We start from the raw sequence: 20,110 nt of genomic DNA on the forward strand, positions 1-20,110 counted from the left end.
TATAACATTTAAACGAATTTTTCCTGATTTTCTGGAATGAATCATCTCTGTATGTCGACACACTATTAACCTACGGATTTAAAAACGTTTCGATTGCTACATCATTATTTCCGAAATAATTCAGTTTCATTTTTCATTGAGTTCCTGTTTATTTATTCCTCAATTAACAGAACAAATGTATTGCTACGTGACTCGATTTCTATTCTAGACTATGTTTTTTTTTCATAACGTGCTTAAATAAAACGGACACTAAGGAATTGGTAGGTTTTTGCACGTATTCTGACGGATTTTCAAAGTGATCTGTTCTGGTCTCAGGGTTGTCAGTGCGAGGTCCTGCGATGCCACTACTTGTCCAGTTGGGGGCGTCTGTGACGTTGCCCTGCTCTGTGGATACCCCAATACCTCTGCATGAGCTGGAGGTGCTGTGGACGAGAGAAGATTCTGGAGTCGTGGTGCATCTGTTCCTGGGAGGAGAGAGTCGGCCAGAATCACAGAGCCCAGCGTACAGCGGCAGGGCCGAGTTTTTCACTGAAGAAATCTCCAAAGGAGACTTCTCTCTGCTGCTTAGGAATGTAACCACTGAAGACAAAGGAATGTACAAGTGTATAGTTCACACTGAACACGAGTCTAGTGAAGCAAATGTGACAATAGATACTGGTAAGTACCTCCACCCCCTTTTTCAAATACAATACAGATCTGTTTTTTGTTTTTATATTCATGTGGTCTAAAATTTTGAGAAGCTCTTTAGTATAATAATACATTGATATTTGCTGACACTTTTATCCAAAGCAACTTACAGTAGACTAAGCAGAGGACAATGCCCCCTGTAGCAATGCGGGGTTAGGGCCTTGCTCAAGTGCCCAACAGCTGTGTGGATCTTATTGTGGCTACACTGGGGCTTGAACCACCAACCTTCCAGAGCCCAGTCACGTACCTTAGCCACTAGGCTACAGGCTACCTATTTTAATATCACATTCAACAAACTGAATTTGCCATTTTGCTGAAAAATAACTGTAAAATGAACAGGACATGTTAGCTTACATGTACAAAGGAGCAATGAAAGGAGCAACATGTGAGACACTCTTAAAAATGAAATGCAAATGAAAAAGTTACTTGTGTTTTTCAGAACGGCTGGTGGTGACTGGTGCAGACGTGCCTGTATTTGCATATGCTGGTGAAGATGTGATTCTGAACTGCTCAGTGGACACCCATGTTCCTCTCGGAGAGTTAGAAGTAGAGTGGATGAAGACAAATGAAGAAATCCAGGTGCTGCTGTTTATGGAGGGGCAGTACAGACCGGAGTCACAGCCTGAGAGATTCAGAGGGCGTGCTGAGTTCTTCAGTGAGGAGATTCCCAAAGGCAACTTCTCAATGAAACTGAGGGATATAAAAACTGAAGACAGAGGGGAATTCATGTGCACAGTCCATACAGATAGAGAATCAGTCAATGCAACAGCCTGGCTACAAGAACAGGGTAAGTATGAAGTAGCATGATCACATACTGTATGCAATCATCTGAAAATAAATGGTTGGGTCTCTTACACAGAAATTCACTCCAAAATGTAAATTAACTAGAAAAGGGTAAAGCACAGAGCATATTGTGTTTTAATAGTGAAATACCAGTGTTTTAATAATGATATATTTATGCTTTGAAAATGCTTTGCATTTTATCATCCAGTATATTTTGTCATAACATTATGTCTAACATTACAGTCTAACAGACCATACAGTGTATATAGAATATAAAATCTAAAAGAATGGTGAATACGATAAAATCTTCAAGTTATAAAGGAATATGCTTCTGCCTGAAATCTGTTCTAACATCATTGTTGTGTTTTTAGTTTATTCATGATTCAGTCCTGGTTTAAGGGCTCTTCAGCATGCATGGTGGCTTTCTTAGCTTAAAGTCTGTCCTTCATTTTTCAGACATTTGGTGACACCTGTGGTGACTGGTGGTCACTACAGGTCGTATTCACAAATACCAGAGTTCCATTCGATGCAAAGCACATTGAGTGCTTCTGTTTCTCAGAAGATAATCCAGCGGTAGCATATTTTGGAGAAAGAACACCTCTTAGAGACAGCCAATGATGTCATCTGACACAATAATATTGATCAACATATCAAACCTATTTTTCATATTTATTCATCATGCAAGTGCCTGTGTCTGTGACATATTTCAATATTTTGTGGGATTGTTACAGCTGACACCACCAGTAGAAAACAGCAAATAGTGTAGCAGAGTGCAAGAACACAATCGATTGATATTGCTACAAGAGTGACAGTGTGAAAAGGTATGAAATGTGGCAGTTATTAATATGAAAACATTTTGGATTGACATTTTAAAACTCCCCCTTCAAAAGAAATCCAGGGATAATGAAGATCTTTGGAGTGCCTCCCTTACACCAATCTGGCCCACGTTATTTAGATCTAGCGAGCTCTACCTGGTCTCATGTGCAGTGTGCAATTAATTCAGATCACTGTCATATACGTGCACCTTACAGTTCAATGTTATTGGGAACATAACTAACTGAGCTAGCCTGAAGAAGCTGTGGTATCCTTGTAGCTTTAGGGTTCTCTTCTTAGGGCTTGTTATCAATGTGATCTGTACAGATTCAGAATTTGTATTTTGGTTCTTGATTGGCATAGTTAACTGGGCCAGGTCTGGTACTGTTGCTCATATTAATCAGCTAAATTCACTTCTGGTTCTGTTACAATGTAAGTCACTCTGGACAAGAAAATCTGCTAAATGACTGAACTCTTCTAAACAAATCTCACCTGTATCTAAAGACCTCAGCCATATGTTATTATTGATTACCAATGATGAATGGTTAATAACATTATTATTTTTCAACAGTGTCCGACCACAGGGGGAATGGGGATAGAGATTGGTGTGGGCCTCAGATTCACTGAAATCTCTGTCACAGGTTTTTCCACCTTACATTGGTGTGTCCTGGGTTTAACCATGGCTGCTGCAGTTTTTGCAGTTTTAAGCTGCATTCCTGCTGTTTGGTGGATAAAAAAAGCACAAAAAGAAAAACGAGAAAAAGAAAAAAAAAAGAAAGGTAGGTGTTTACATGTTTTCTCCTATTTCAATTTACAATTATTTAACACTTTGCTTTACACCAGTGTTCAGTTATGTGGTGTTGCTTTAACAGCAATAATAACTCAGGTCAGTAGCTAGCTAGCTAACAGTAATACAGTAAAGAGCACAAAGTAATTTGATCTGTTTTATCTGTGTATTCGTCATCTTCTGTTTACCACAATTCAATTTGCTGCACATATTTCACAATTGTTTTCCTTGCATGGCAACCACGGAAACATCTGGAAGAAAAGACTGTTGCGAGTGGGGAGATGCATGGTTTGCATAACATGTAAATCCACCAAAACCAAGGAAATTGTAGAATGTCCAATCCAAGTCTCTGCAGACTGGAGTAGCGGGCGTATTGACAGCATGGGGCGTTCCAACAGCAAAAGGAGCGTTTCGACAGCATGTTTCCATTGGTCGATAATTAAAACAGGCATGTCGAAAGCATGTTTCCATTGGTCGATAATTTGGTCAGTTACACATATGTTATGCAATCCAAAGCATCCTCCTGAAAGTAGGTGTCTCACACTTGTTGTATATCGATTCAAAGCCATAGCGCAAACAGAGTTTAGAAAACCATGGCTCCTCAAAATGATTTTTCCTGTGCATATCGAAAGCTGTGCAATCGCTACATTTGTGCAGAACAAATTCTGTTTAAACCTTCAAACTACATTTAAAAAATAAGATCAGTTCTTGTATGAGCAAAACGTAGACATCTATGTCGTACCGGTCCGTTCCGGCCCAATAATAAAATGACTGACATACGGCGACCGAGCCTGCCGTCTTTTCGTAATGTTCTAGTCAGAAAATGTTCGACACTAGACTTGTCGCTACGCACACAACACATAGGTCTCATTTTCTTTGGTTTAATCACAAGAGATGTAGCATAAAAGGATCGCTTGCTGGTAGACTCCGCTGTTGTTAATAGGCAAGGTTTATGCTCGTGCATGTTTCAGAATAAACCACCCGCCCCCCCATGTAATAATAAACATGATATGACATCATCAAATTTTTGCTTTGCCTCCCCCAAAAACTTTGACCATTGACCTAAAATAATCAATTGCTTTGATCGTGTGGTTGCAAGGATACACGCGCACACACACTCACTCTCACGCACACACACACACACTCACACACACACACACTCAGACAAGCACACACACACACACACACACAGACACGCACACACACACACTCACACACACACACACACTCAGACACGCACACACACACACAAACGCACACACACACGCACACACACACGCACACACGCACACACACGCAAACACACGCACACTCTCACACACGCACCCACATACACACTCAGACATGCACACACACTCACACACACACACACACACACACACTCAGACACGCACACACACACTCAGACACGCACACACACACACACTCACACACACACACTCTCTCACACAAACGCACACACACACACACACACTCGCACACACACTCATACACACACACACACACTCACACACACACACACACACACAAATATATGCAAAGGAAAAAGCCTGGGAAATGTATGGCACACACAGTGCCCTAAATGAAAAGGTGCCCCCCCTGTCTGCCCCCCCAATCACAGCAGTCTAGAACCAGGGCTGTATAAACACTGTTATATGGTTATTATACACAGATCACTTTATTAGGAACACTTTTACTTTATTGCACCTACTTATTCATGCCATTTACTAATCAGCCAATTGTGTGGCAGCAGTGCAATGGATACAGTCATGTAGATACGGGTCAGGAGCTTCAGTGAGCAGCAGTTCTGCAAACAGAAACGCCTTGTTAATGAGAGACGTCAGAGGAGAATGGCCATACTGGACAGAGCTGACAGGAAGGAGACGGATAACAAATAACCACACATTACAACAGTGGTATGCAGAAGAGCATCTCTGAACACACAACACCTTAAACCTCTAAGTGGATAGGCTACAGCAGCAGAAGTTTAATAAATATCTAATAAAGTGCCCACTGAGTGTATATTATAATAAAATATCCTAATATAATTACACAATATAATAAGCATGGTTTCGCCATGCTTTTTGTTTATGTTGCTGTCTTCAGCTGCCGGCAAATGTTTTCCTCTCCATTTATGCATCTGCTCCTCCCCTGCCACTTCTTGCTGGGAGGTACCCTGGCTGTATGAAAAGGAGCGGACCCAGTGAATGGACTATTTCCACAGAAACAGTTTTCTTACTCACGTCTTTGGAGGATACTTTTGATGAGTATGATTATTGTGTATGAGTATTGCTTTTCTTTGCTCCTCAGTTGAAAGCAAAGGGACTGTGTTGCTATTTTGCCTTCAAGTCTCCGTTCCCTGCATCTTGTTATCCATCGCCTTCGCCATATGGGGTAAAATTGAGAGTAAGTCTGTCTGCTTTACTTTTTTTGTATTAAGATTTCCAAGTCCAGTTCCCTCCTTCATTTTGAATATGCAATGAGCTATTTACAGTCATGTTCATGCTGCAATCCCTACAGCTTATTTAGGAGAGTGCAGACACAAACGGTTCTCCCCTGAAACATGTGGTCTCACCTGCCAATTAAGCAGTGGGGGTCACAAGAGGGTTGGGTATTGTTTGGATTTCATCAATTCTGATTCTGATTGTGATTTTGCTTATCGAATCTGGTTCTTATTGAATCCTGGTTTGGATTCTTTGCATACTTTCAAAGAAGAAATTAAATGTTTCAAAAGCTACATTTAAATTGTCAATAATTAAAATTATGTGTCCTTTCCTTCATAAAGAAAGATTATGGTTGGCTATACGTACGTTTTCATGTGCAAGGCACTAGGGCGAGCTGAGCCGTTACTGAGACTGTCTGAACCATCAAAAATGCTGACGTGCTGAAGTCTACACAATGCTGCCGTAAATGTTTCCAGATACTGGAGCTACTTCCTTATATGAAATCCTTTTACAGCATTGATTACCTTTTGGCTGTGTCTGTTTTGCTGCTGGCGGCACAGATGGTGCCGTGGGTAGCGCTGCTGCCTCACAGCAAGGAGGTCCTGGGTTTGAATCCCCGTCGGCCGGGGCCTCTCTGTGTGGAGTTTGCATGTTCTCCTCGTGTCTGCGTGGGTTTCCTCCGGGTACTCCAGTTTCCTCCCACAGTCCAAAGACATGCAGGTTAGGCTGATTGGAGAGTCTAAATTGCCCATAGGTATGAGTGTGTGAGTGAATGGTGCGTGTGCCCTGCGATGGACTGGCGACCTGTCCAGGGTGTATTCCTGCCTTTCGCCCAATGTATACTGGGATAGGCTCCAGCCCCCCTGCGACCCTGTTCAGGATAAGCGGGTTAGGATAATAAATGAATGAATGAATGAATAAATGTTTGGTGTTGCAAGAAGCTATTGACATACGTTTGGAAATGTTTTCAAACCTTAGATTTGCTCAAGGCATTCAGTCGTATTGGAGCAATAGGCTATTTAAATAATATAATTATAATGTAATTGTTTATAAAACAATTCTGATTTTGAGTTTTTAGTGCCGAAAAAAAGTTGTAGCTTACTACGTTGGCTTCTACCTACATAGGGAAACCCAGTGCTTTAAAAAGACCGAGATAAATTACCAGTTATAACCAATAGCCTAATTGTCTTGGTTATACTAAATACGAAGACTCTGAAAACGTGCAATAGCATATTTATGGAATTTATGGAGCTGCAAATGTTGAATGACAGTAGCTACAGGAGCGCATACAAATGCAGGGTGACGTTTAGCTTATAATAGCCTACTTTATAACATAATGCGCGACATCACTTCAATGATTACAACTTGTTATTGAAACATTATTCCGGAGAATGGATGGATGGATAGATGTATTGCTGCTTTCTCTAATGAAGCCTAACCACACTTTCGAACATTTAGAATGTCAGCCAGGTTGTAAACAACAGTCAACATTCTGACGCAGTAACCAGAAGGTAACCAGGGATGTGAGAACAGCAGGCCCTGGCAGCTGACTTAAACCTTAGACTTTTTTAATGCTCAATGCATTTCACTCCCTTTGCAAATGTGACTGAAAATAAGTTTTCAGGATTCAATTTGGAAATTTTAAACTTGCATTTCTTAATCAATTCCTGGTTCTTGGAAACCCGAGAGAGATCAATGAAATAGGGACCCCTAAGTAAAGAAATGAGCAATGTTGGCACCAGCCCCAGATAATTGCATGACCATGGAGCTCAGCCATACTCAGCCATGTGTGTACTTTATTTTCATTTATTTTATATTGGTACACATGCATCTGTGGGTGTATCATGTCATCTTTAGGTGTTCTTTGATATTGCTGAGTATTGCTTTAATAAAACATTTACAAAATTATTTTGGATATGTAGTGTCGGAGACTGGCGGAGAGCCAGGAGTGACTAAGGGTAATCCCTTATATGCGCACACGTGAACGTGTTCGCCACAAAATCCCAGGAGGTAAAGGGAACAGAAAATAACTTGGAGACAACTCCGATCAAAAAAAAGAAACAGCCCAAAAACGGCTATAGGAAAATAAAGCAACCCTTAAAAACCCGGGCGAACAACCCAACCAAAATGAGTACTAAGGTGAGCACTGCAAACCCCAGACCGGGGACCAAAATAAAAGTACAACCTAGTATAAAACACTAGGCAAGCAAAATAAAGAACCTTGAGATGCAGCTCAGGAATAAACAAACCAAAATACAAATACCGGGGACAACGTCCCTCACCCACAAGCTCACACGAGCCAGAAATGAAATCAAAAACAAAGAATTTTTCGGAAGACATCAGCAGTGCACACCGCACCAGCAACTTCCTTACCTTTTCTTTTAAATGTGCAATAAACCCAAACCAGCACGATACCTGACTCATTAAAACACAGTGTCTACTGCGTGCATACCAGCTTGGTAGCCACAACCGGTCATTACCTCCCACCATGACAGGATAGCTCATTGAAGCTCAATTTTCATAATTTAAAACAGCTCTTTAACGTTGTATCTCTAAATTCAACAGAAAATGGGAAAAGTATAAACATGGGTACACTGCTTATATTTTTATGTCATTTTTGTTTTGCAGGCTCTGTTGGAGAGGCCTATGTTTGCAGTACTCTAAATCTTGTGAGGATCCTAGTGATATTTAAGGTGGCTCCATATGTACTTCCTGGTATGTTTTCATATAAAAATGCATTATTTGTACATATACATACTATATATTATAGTAGAAAATATACAATTTGTTGCCTAAAAAATTTGTTGAATAAAGGCTTCAGTTTCTATTGACACAATTGTCCGACAGTAGGCTCACATGTCATCCAGATTGGCACTCTGACTCCAATTCCCAGCAATGTGCTTGTAAATAAACCCAGTCATTTCATGAATAAAATGAATATAGCGTTTTTTAAAATAATGACATAGTTTTTTGCTGATGATGGCATTCAGAAATAGTAGTAAAGCTGAGTTGTCAGGAGAAGCTATGACCTTCAATATTTTTGAGCCAATCAGTGAAACAGGGATGGGTGACTGGCCATTGTTCTGTGGCTAACCCCTTCCTGGAGGCGGAGCCTAAGCCAAAGGCAGAGATGGCACCGCAGCATGCCAATGGAAAGGATCCTAATTAGCAACAGAAGAGTGAACTTTAGGAAGCTCTCTGGTGGTGTTAGCAGGGCTCTGTGTCAGGCTCTGGCTGTCTCCAACTAGGGAAATGCAGCAACATCATGAGCACTGGATACTGCTGTTAAAATGACTGGTTTCTCTTTACAGGAACATGTTTCGAGAGACTCACAAACATGGCCTTGCCTTTGGATAATTTTCTCATTAGAACAGGGATGAATTCTGGTAAGTGTACTTGCTGTTTGCACCAGTTTTGATGCACATCCAGTTTTGATTTATTAACCAGCGGAGAAGGCAAATGAGCAACACACACAGAGAACTGTTTGCGTGTTTGTGCGATGCGTTTTGATAAATGATGGGTATAATTGGTCAGTCGCAGGTAATGGGTTAACCAGCTGAGAAGGCTAATGAACAACACACTTGCCAGACTTGGCTGCATGCACAGGCAGCAGCTCCCCCTGTGGCCAGTATGCAAACATATTTACACATTCACACAAAAACCTCTACAGCTAGTTATCTTAAGGACTGTATGAAGACAGGTTCTGCATACCGGTCCCATGAATTCCTATGGGAGCTGCTCAATGGGGCATGAGCTGTGTAACTTCTTTCGATCCAGCTCTTGAGCTATAATTTTCATTATTAATAGGAAGTCGCCCCCTAGTGATACCTATATTTTTGCTCAAAAAGCCTATTTTCCCATACACTGCATTAATTTGCAGAAAAAAATACAGCTACTTACTTTCATATATTAATGATCAATCTATGCCACATGTTTTCTTTTTTTATTTATTATTCCTTTAAAACAGCGCTACTTCCCTCGGACCGTGCGCTACACCACCTGATTACACTAATTATTTTACCTGCTTGGTTCAGATAATAATTTTATTCATCAAATTCATCAAAACTGTCATGATTATACATATGTAAAGTACAAGTTAAAATTCAGTGCCATGAAAAAGTATTTACTCCTTCCTGATGTCCTCTGTAATTAAATATGTTTTCAGATCATTAGACAAAATGGAACATTAGATAAATCTTTCACATCGCTGTGGAGGAAGTTCAGCCCACCTTTCTTTGCAGAACTTCTTTAATTCTGAAAAATTCACAGTGAGCCACGGTCAAAGGAAATTCCTAAAGAGATGGGAAACATGTTGAAATATATCAGTCTGGAAAGGGTTACAAAGTAATTTCTCAGGCTCTGGGACTCCATGGAACCACAGTGAGAGCCATTCTATCTAAATGGAGAACACTTGGAATAGTGGTGAATATTCCCAGGATTGGCCGGCCTGCCAAAATTCCTCCAAGGGCACAACTGATCCAGGAAGTCAGAAATGATCCCAGAAAACCATTCAGAGACCTGCAAGCCTTGCTAACCTCAGCTATATCAGTGCTCATGACTCATGCTCAAGAGACTGGGCAAAGAAGGGATTCATGAGAGAGTATCAAGGTGAAGCCACTGCAACCAAGAGATACATGAATGCTCATCTCACAATTGCAAAAAAGCACCTATTGACAGATGGGTGAAAAGTGGAAGTTTTTGCACAATATGGGTCCCTTATCTGGCATAAAGTAAATACAGCAGTTCACAGTAAGAACAGCATACCAAAAGTCAAACATGGTGAAGTTAGTGTGATGGTGTGTGGATACATTCTTAAGGAGAATGCCTGGCTATCTGCCCTTGAGCTGAAGCTGAAGCGTAACTGGGTTTTGTAACAAGACAAGCATCCAAAACACAAAAGCAAGTCCACATTGAATTGACTGAAAAGAACCAAAATGTTTTGGAGTGGTCTAGTCAAAGTCCTGACTTGAATCCTATAGGATACTCTGGCAGGATCTGAAAAGGCAATTTGTCTTTATTAAAGAAGAAGTGTGAGTCAGAATTCCTTGCGATGTGAAAGGCTGATATCAAATTATAGGAAGTATTTGGTTGCAATTATTGGGGGCAACCTTGGCTCAGGCGGTAAGAGCAGTCGTCTGGCAGTCGGAGGGTTGCCGATTCGATCCCACCCTGGGTGTGTCAAAGTGTCCCTGAGCAAGACACCTAACCCCAAAATACTCCTGACGAGCTGGTTGGTACCTAGCATGGCAGCCAATCGCCGTCGGTGTGTGAGTGTGTGTATGAATGGGTGAATGAGAAGCATCAATTGTACAGCGCTTTGGATAAAGGTGCTATATAAATGCCAACCATTTATTGCTGCTAAAGGTGGTGAAACAGTTATTACATTTCAGGGGGCAATTACGTTTTCACAGGGGTGACGTGGATGTTTGACTTTTTTCATTAAATAAATTATGGAATTATGCAATAATCAGGAAGGGGGCAAATACTTTTTCATGGCACTGCACATCAATGAATCAATTTTGTATATTGTTTCAGTAAACATTGTGAATTCATGAATACTGAAAATTGTTACATAAAACATGAATAATTTCAGGTATATTACAAATGTGTAAGCAACATAATTCTATTTCATACATAAAATTCATTTTGAAATTGCGAACAAATACAGCTTGACTGCATTTTCTGTTTCTCAGTATTTCGCTGATAATTGTGATACACGGTCAAGGTAATAACAGTAAATGGCTGCACTGTCCACAAGGTAGGAATTGTACTGTAAACATGCAGCGCTGGCACAAACCACTTAATTCAAATGCGGCATTAGGATTAATGATTAGCAATATCTCTTTATGACATAATACATATCATATGTAATGAATGTAATACCATAAAACAAAAATGAAAAATAATACAATTTGTGTAAAAAAAGTAATGGTAATTACACCTTCCTACATGTATGAATACTTTATTTCAAATGCCCAATGGTGACATAATGGCATTATTGCTCATGGCCAGTTCGATAATTGTTTCTTAGTTCTGTTTTTACAGACTAAAATGGCTCCAAGAAACCGTAAATAAAGGGCACAGATAAACGTTTTTAAATTTCTTCTTCATGCAGTGTTTCCAAAATGTGTGGCGGTACTGTACTTATTTTAAAATATTTTTGCATTGTCTTTTTTTATGACATTTTCCTTCAGTGTACTGTGCATAATTTAATTATCTTATTTCTATTCAAATCAGTTCTTCTCCATTCCGTTTTGACATACCATGCCCAAGATGCAGTAAGAAAACTATTTTCCGAATTCATGTTTGCAGTTGTGGTATTGTTCGATTTTTCAGCTGTTTTTTCATCAGGTAAGACTATGTTTTATAATATAGTAAAATACACGTTTCTTATATATGTTTTATGTACCATCAGTGATTGGCTACAGATGTCCAGTGGGATATATTGTAGTATTATGTAATAGTGCAGAACTTACCTTGAATAATTATATGCCAATAAATATCTTATGTGCAGCCTGTCTTTCGTTCATAAATCAAAGTGTCACTGTTTCACTGAAATGTCAACACATATTACAGGAAGAATGTCTGAAGGAACTCTATTTTTGAACAGTCTTCTAACTGTAGAGTTGGGGTGGTCAACCCTGGTCCTGGAGAGCTTCAGGGTCTTGTGTTATTTGCTGTAACTCAGCATTTAGTTGATCAATTAGAGCAGTTGATTAGTTACAGTTGATTAGACTATGCAAGGGACAATCCCCCTGGAGCAATGTGGGGTTAATGGCCTTGCTCAAGAGCCCAACAGCTGTGCAGATCTTATCGTGGTTACACCAGGGATTGAACCACCAACCTTGCAGGTCCCAGTCATGTACCTTAACCACTACACTACAGGCTGCCTCACCTGGTTGCTTGGGTCTAAATTGGTTGTTGTATTAAAGGTAAAACCATTGGGGTCCCAGAACCAGGTTTGGCCCCTGCAGTAGAGCTAGAATATTTGCCTCTGTACGTATTCAGTGTTAGTTTTCTGGTTAGAGAATTGTATGGTAAGATACACGTCAGGTCTGCAGGCCAACATTACAGATGCAGTAATGGTGAGGGTAATGTATTATGCTATAGCTTTATAAGTCTACTTACGTAATATTACACTGCATACCTAATGCATTATAATAAGCAATACAACTGACTTGCTTTTTCTTAGGTAGATAGGATAGGTAAGGTGAAGGTGGTATGATAATAGAATGGTTATGCAAAAAATTGTATTTGTTATTTGTTAGTTTCTTGCATAATTAATTCAGTTCTGTAGCATAGTGCCTATGTGTTTACATGTTTTTGTTCTTTAGTTTTTTTCATTTTGGTTCTCAGTTGATTAAAGTGACAAAAGAATAGGTAGAAATCTAGTTGTCATGGTGGATTCTTCTCTTCCTGATTATTAGTGGAATCTTGTGTTTCTCAGTAATATCCATCTGTTTCTCATGTTCATAACTGTTCCGCCCTTTACCGGTGTTCTCATACCACAGGTCCAAATGCACATCTGATCCTAAAGGCTTTAGTTTCTGCAGCAGAAAGGCAAGACTGAGATTTGTGTCCACATGCATTATTATGTCTCAAACACTGTCCTTTTCTGTGCTTACAGGGATGAAGTTTGCTTTAGGGTATTATTACCTATACTTCGCCATTTCCATGGAAATGTTCTTTCTGATTTTCTCGGGTAGTGCATTTGGTTTTACAGCAGGTAAGTTGCCCTTCACATAAAACAATGACATTACATTTTATTTAGCAGATGCTTTTATCCAAAGCGACGTACAAGAAGTGCATACTAAGGTAATTAAAGCAAACTACAGAACAGGCTGGATAATGTACTATTCACATACCGGTATTTTGGATAATAAAGCCTGTTCTTAAAAAGGTCCTGAAAAACTGTCTTTTTCTCCATGGCAGAGAAACATTCTGCTGTGATGGAGTGAGGTTAGCAAAGCGGTCATCAGCTGGTTAAAAGCTCCATCCTGTATCTTCATGTCTTGTCAATCCAGGCTTTAAAATGTTACGATTGTGTAACTTATTAATATGGACGTATTTCATATTGGGTTACCAAATCAACTGTGTGAGTAAAGAAATGAATGGGTGCCTGGAAGGTAAATAAAAAATATCCTTTCAAAATTTGCAGCACTGTAACGTAGCCTACACAAACTTAAGTAGATCAACTTTTAAAGGTACAATAGGTTTTCACAATAAGATTTTTGTGTTAAAACATTGTTACAAGACCATTGTAAATCCCTTCCTATCATTGAAAAAGGCTCACTGACATGTTGACTCACCCTCTCCCTCAAAATATGCAGTTGATGGGCCGGCTGTACAATAATTGTATAGCTGTACAATAAGTCAAGGTCATTGGTTGAGAATTGGTTCTAATTGCCACAACCAAGGGCATTTAAACGTCAGTGCGTTCACAGAGAAGGAGGAGGGATAAACAATGTTGTGCTTTGAGCGTGTTTGTTCCTGCAAGTTAGAAGTCTGAAATGACCTATTGTACCTTTTAAGTAAATGGGCTTCTTCCAAAATGATCCTTGAAGTTTCAGAACTAGTGAACACATCCAGGTGGATAAGACAGCGCAACTACAGCAGACGACTGAAACTACTTAAACTTCCCTCTTCAATTAGAAATTAATTATAAATGAACGTTATGAGTCAAAATGTGTCTATTCGTGTAGCAGGGCACATAGTGTGTCCAGTTCGTGGTAAGCCTTCCACAAATCTGCCTCATGAGCATGAACACTCTTCCCTCACGTCTGAAGTCATTTAAGAAGGTGGAGCTCAGATTTTCTTTTAAATGAACTGCATTTCTTACTCTGTGGCTGGATAGGTTCTCTTTTTTGCAAGACACTCCTCCCTAGCTAATGGGTCCGCCTTCTCGAACCCTGACCCTGGCTACCCTTTGCAGGACAGGACCATCTAGAACAGAATTTCCCTTAAAATGTGAACACTAAATAATATAATAATTATATTTACAAAAGGCTATGAATGTGTTCCATTCTCTTGTTACTTATGGATATAAATTTAGAAATTCGGTCGGAGGGTTGTCAGTTCTGGGGGCCTGGGTGTGTCCCTGAGCGAGATACTGACAGTAACCCCCAATGGCCCCTGATGAGCTGGCAGGGGCCTTGCATGGGAGCCTGTTGCTGTTGGTGTGTGAATGGGTGAATGAGAGGCATTAATTGCAAAGCACTAAAAGCTTCAGAATACTAGTAAAAAACTATAAAATCATAAGTATGTCATTCCGGATAACGAAAGACACCTGTTGGCAACACAAAGTGAAGTTATCACATATGACGTAATTGTTATCCGGTTTGACAAAAAATGAATCACTTATACAAAAAAATGTATAACTTTAATCAGATGATGCTTTGCAATTTGGCTACCTACAGAAATATTCAACCTTCACCTTGAACTCTTAAATATGCATGAAAAGAACATTATAAATGTTTTTTAGGTTGTCCAGTATGACTCAGGATTTTGCAAGTTAGTGTACCATTAAATAAAAAGGATAAATAAAAAACATTTTAATAGTCCTGGTACAGGTCTAGTCTCATATGTTGATAGAAAGACCCATATAACTGGCCCAAGGATGATTCATTTTTAACTATTTTCATAGCATTTCTGCAGCAAGTTGGTTATGACATTTTGCCATGTAATGTAATAGTTCCGAATACTAATACTCTCAATCGTTTTTCATGTAATTAAAGTCCTGAAGAATATGTTTGTTTTTTCATGTAGTTTTTATGAAAACTTATTTTTCTTATTTATCTAAAATTAGTTTTGGATATCAAAATAGACAAGTCACAGCACTGATCTGTGTATCCTTTCATACTCCCAGATGGACACTGCTGTCCAATGTGTCACTCTAGTTGCAGATGAGGAGGGGATGCTTTTTAACTGGCCAAACTAGGGGACAGAGGTGGCACTTATGAATCCTGTAGTTTTATCATTTTTGATAGTATGATTGGCTACATAAATGAGTCACCTTGTTCTCACGGCCTGACTAAATATACCTGCAGACTCTGTGGCCCCCCAGGTGGGGTAAACTCCTGTGCAGGAAGTTTAACCCTCTATGGTACACATTATGAAATAGCACTTCATTCATTTGTGGGTTTTTTTTACTTCTGTTTGACCTTAACTTTCTCCAATTCAATTCCAAGTTTAACCTTTCACTTTTTTTTTTGGTAATTGGCATCCATAAATGATTTTGTCCCATATTTTTTCCCCTACATAAGGAAAGTAAATGCATTTAATTGCCTATTAAGTAGTCAGAATGTAATCACAATGTTTCTTTTTTATTTTATTGAATGCATTTTCAATATATAATAAATTTTTTATCACAAACATTATAGAATATAGTAGAACAACGAGTGTGAAAATGACTTGTCCCTTGCTTGCAAAGCACCTCAGCCACTGAGCAATTTCTGTCATGAAAGGTCAATCTTCAACATATCCAAAGTTGAGGATGGTGGCACACTTCTAACACCCCATTTTGGGAGTGTCAATTTATGCCTAAACTGCATTTTTCATGAGCTATATCTTCCTTGTCAATATCCTGATATATATATTTTGTATGGGAGAAGGCTTCTTAAGCTAACAAGGCTCATCTGTAGCCTCTCTCCTCTCCCTTTAGCTCAAAAGTGTCTGCCAAATGCCATTAATGAAATAATGAATGAATGAATGAATGAAACGTATAAGGGCTCCCCGCATAGGTGACTGAACACTGACATTCAACTGGAGAGAGAAAAATCTTCCGGTATTAAAAAAGAGGATGGCCCTCGTTACCGGTAACTGAACCGTTTGATATTTAAAATATGTAAAAACCAAAACCACACTTATACCACAGAATGATCAGAAACCTACAAGTTTTAATATGCAATACATTATCAGTAGCATATGCCAGAAAACGAACTATAAGGAAAAATGCAAAAGGTATGAGGTAAGATGCTTTTTGAAGAGTTCTCACATAGAGCGACGAATGATACTAACTACAAGTAGAGTGAACTGAATCAGTGAGCAAATCACGTACTGTAGTCAGTGACTACAATCTTTTTACTGAACAACCCTCTGACAACCAGGGTTCCCTCCCACCATTTGTGACTTTGAGGGGAGGAGAGTGGCCTCAGTAAGAAAGCCTCTCAACCTATGTATTCAGCCAATATTCATTTAGTTGGTCCAATTACTTACAATTTTAAAATTGCAGGTAAAAAAACTAAAGAAATCCAGGCCTTTTCAGGACCCCTCTCCATGCTGGGGCCCCGGGAATCAGCTCTGATTTCCCCCCCACTACAACGCCCCTGCGATCAAGTATCAAACAAAACATGGTTTTATTCCATAAGGGTGATTGAATAATGCTGGACAGTTAATGGCAGCCCTTAATGAGTGATTAGTTTTATGCCATATCTCTGCAGGGACATGTTCAATTGCAATGATCACATAATGTCAGTCTATCAGTCAGACAGTGAGGCAGCATTGTCCACTTCACAACAGAGAATGTCCCAGTTTATTGAGTTTCATAGAAGAAACTTTCTGGTGCAGACAGGACTGGGTCCACACCCTTATTAATTGGCTTATATTTGTGATAAATAACTACATGAAAACAGGGCTGTTTCTTTTGAGTTCCTCTATTACAAATATATGGGTAGAAGCACAATGTAAATATATCGTTTTTAATTATTGTGTTGATAACCACATAGGGGAATTGATATTCTGAATTTTTGTGATCTTTCATGAGAAATACTAATGAATACTAAGGTGTACTGTAGGCTATTACTATATTACTTAAATGTATTATCGTTATATAATATGTAAATAATAATAAGAATATATAACAACATTGTACACTCAGTGACCACTTTAATTGGTATTTACTTGATTTTTTAAAACTTCTTCTTCTGCTACTGTAGCCCGTCCACTTAGAGTTATGATGCGTTGTGTGTTCAGAGATGCTCTTCTGCACACCACTGTTGTAATGTGTGCTTATTTGGGTTACTGTTGCCGCCCTGTTGGATTGCCATTCTCCTCTCTCATTAACAAGGCATTTTTGCCCGGCATTCTCTGCAAACTCTGGAGACTGTTGTGCGTGAAAATCCCAGGAGATCAGCAGTTTCTGAGATACTCAATCCACCCTGTCTGGCACCAATAATCATCCAAGTCACTTAGACCACATTTCTTCCCCTTCACCTGAACCTCTTTACCTGCTTTTATGCATTAAGTTGCTGCCACATGATTGGCTGATTAGCTATTTGCATTAATAAGATGGTGTGCAGTTCTACCTAATAAATTGGTCACTGAGTGTATATAGATGTGTATATTAAAGGGATTAACCAGCATCAGTTTATAACAAACATCTTTACTGTCTACATTTCTCTTTTTCAGTGTTTATACTTTGGTTTATTCTACCTGGTTTGAACGAATTGCTGGATTATTGGAAATCAGATTGGTCCAAAAAAAGATATGAATGTAAGTATAACTTGCTATATTATGGAGCTATATTGAGATTGATAAAGGGCTTGTTCTGTTCCTGAATTCTGTCTGTTAGTTTATCATTGTTTATTATCGTTATTTTTGTAATTTATTATTTTTCATATTCATGTCTGGTGTTCTGTTTATATTCATTAGTCAGTTTGCACTCGTCTTCCCCTGTGATGTCTGTTTACTTGCCCAGTCACTCCCCTGTCTGCGTGCCCCACTATTCGGGTGTTTACGGTAGTTCCGTGGTTCAACCTCCTTCCAATCTTGCAATCTTGCTTTCTCTCCATTTCATGTTTGTAGATAGCACTAATATACTACTCCCAACTAACATAGAACAACTAACATACTAATTATACGAACACACTAATATGTTCATCCAACTAACAAACTGACATTCACTAGTTTTGGGTATTTGTAATTTTTATCACATAACTAACTTACTAACGCATCTGTTCTGTATCTCCGCCTCCCTATTCTATCACTGATTACTTGCTTAGTTTCAGCGAGGTATTCACACCTGTCTCTCCTGATTCTGTGCAAATGTCTACTCCCTAGCCGTTTGTATTACCTGTGTCTTTGTGAATCCAGTCCGCGTTTTCGTTTCCCCCTCATTATTGTGCTATTACCCTTTCATGTGTCTCACCTGATGTTTATTTGTTAGACCGCCCTCACTCCCATGCCCCGCCTAGTTTGTGTCATTCCCCTGTGTATTTCTACCTGTCCTTTTCAGTTGCACCTTGCTAGTTCATCTTTTTTTAATCCCGACCCCTTGAATTCCTTCCCCCCTTGTTCTAGCCCCCTTGTTCTGTCTTGTTTAGTTCATCTGGATTCCTGTTTACGACCCCTGCCTGCTTTTTGGACTCTTCTTTTGGATCAGCCTTTGTACTTTTGCGTGTGTGGACTGTGTGGAAACTGTGGTTTTTTAACTTTGCCTGTTTTCCTGCCATTTTCCACACCCCTGTGCCTGCTTCTGGTTCCTCTGTCCTCCCCACCGTGACAGGGCTCTTTTGATTTTATAATTAGAATGTTGAATCCATACAATTGACCATGTGACCTTTTTCAAAGATATGTTTCAATTCCATATGTCACCGCATATTGGAATCGGTCTGTGAGTGATATATATTGGAAGAAAGTCTGGATGCTTTCTCAGAAATACATAGTCATGAATAATGTTAAGGAGGTGTCTTTATTAATTTATTCATTTTAATTTTAATTAATTTAATTAAATGTATTAATTAATTCTACCCCGCCAATCACTACAAGCAGGAAATTAAAAGAGGCATAAACACAAACTGCTCTTTTTGTATAAAATATCCAGAAACAGTTTTACACCTATTTTGGAATTGTTCTCATACCAATAAATTCTGGCAAGACCTTTGTCATTGATCTTATCTTTAAAGAATTTAGTTTATTTTGGGGAAATTGGTTTGTTTGGTTTTTTCAATAACCCAGGAAAAGAAGACATATTTTTTTATAATAAATGTGATATTGATGCTGGCAAAATGTTTCATTCATAAATGTAAACTTCGGAATAAAAAACCTTCATTTGTTGTATTCATGAAGGATGTTGTGCGAAAGTTACGTGAAACTACTTTCTAACTAACAAAAAGCCTATCAAAACACTTAATATCTGTATATTTTATTATATTTTTGTCGAGTGGGATATATAATATAATTATTTATATGAGAATATTATTCATGATTTTTACTTTACTTGTATTTTATTTATCGGTTATTAGACGCCAGTCAAACGTCCACTTAGAAGGATAGCTACAATGTCTCAGGCCCATTTACGCATCTATAACACAACCAATGAGAGACTTGTTGATGGGAAATGGCATCAAAATATCAAGCCCTTAACCCCAAGTATTTCTTCACCTCATATTCAATACAACATGTGAACGAGCTAGCAGCTTATTATGGCGATGTTGTCTGTGCATCGGATGTGCATGATGAATACTGCTCCTTTCGGGACATATATAAAAGAATTGACAAAGAATATTGTATATAATACCTGCTGGTGAGGTCTATGAGTCACAATTATTACAAGCAAAGGATATGTCACATATCCTTTGCTTGTTATACTAAACATGAC

At 39.0% G+C, this 20,110-nt stretch overlaps 1 protein-coding gene and 1 long non-coding RNA gene across 2 annotated transcripts in view; both read left to right on the forward strand.

The window, feature by feature from the left end:
* LOC133141653 (uncharacterized) overlaps positions 1-20,110 on the forward strand; it is a 151,063-nt gene that overhangs the window by 120,525 nt on the left and 10,428 nt on the right. Inside the window, exons 6-8 of the mRNA XM_061262243.1 lie at positions 11,752-11,865; positions 13,142-13,240; positions 17,920-18,003. Coding sequence (XP_061118227.1) covers positions 11,817-11,865; positions 13,142-13,240; positions 17,920-18,003 — 232 coding nt within the window. The 5' untranslated portion in view covers positions 11,752-11,816. The remainder of the gene's footprint in view (positions 1-11,751; positions 11,866-13,141; positions 13,241-17,919; positions 18,004-20,110) is intronic.
* LOC133141387 (uncharacterized) lies at positions 1,346-8,230 on the forward strand. The gene is made up of 4 exons (XR_009710094.1): positions 1,346-1,474; positions 2,925-3,062; positions 5,381-5,476; positions 8,143-8,230. It is a non-coding gene; the product is annotated as an uncharacterized LOC133141387 (long non-coding RNA).

Source organism: Conger conger, chromosome 12, assembly GCF_963514075.1.
Source record: "Conger conger chromosome 12, fConCon1.1, whole genome shotgun sequence".
Taxonomy (NCBI): domain Eukaryota; kingdom Metazoa; phylum Chordata; class Actinopteri; order Anguilliformes; family Congridae; genus Conger; species Conger conger.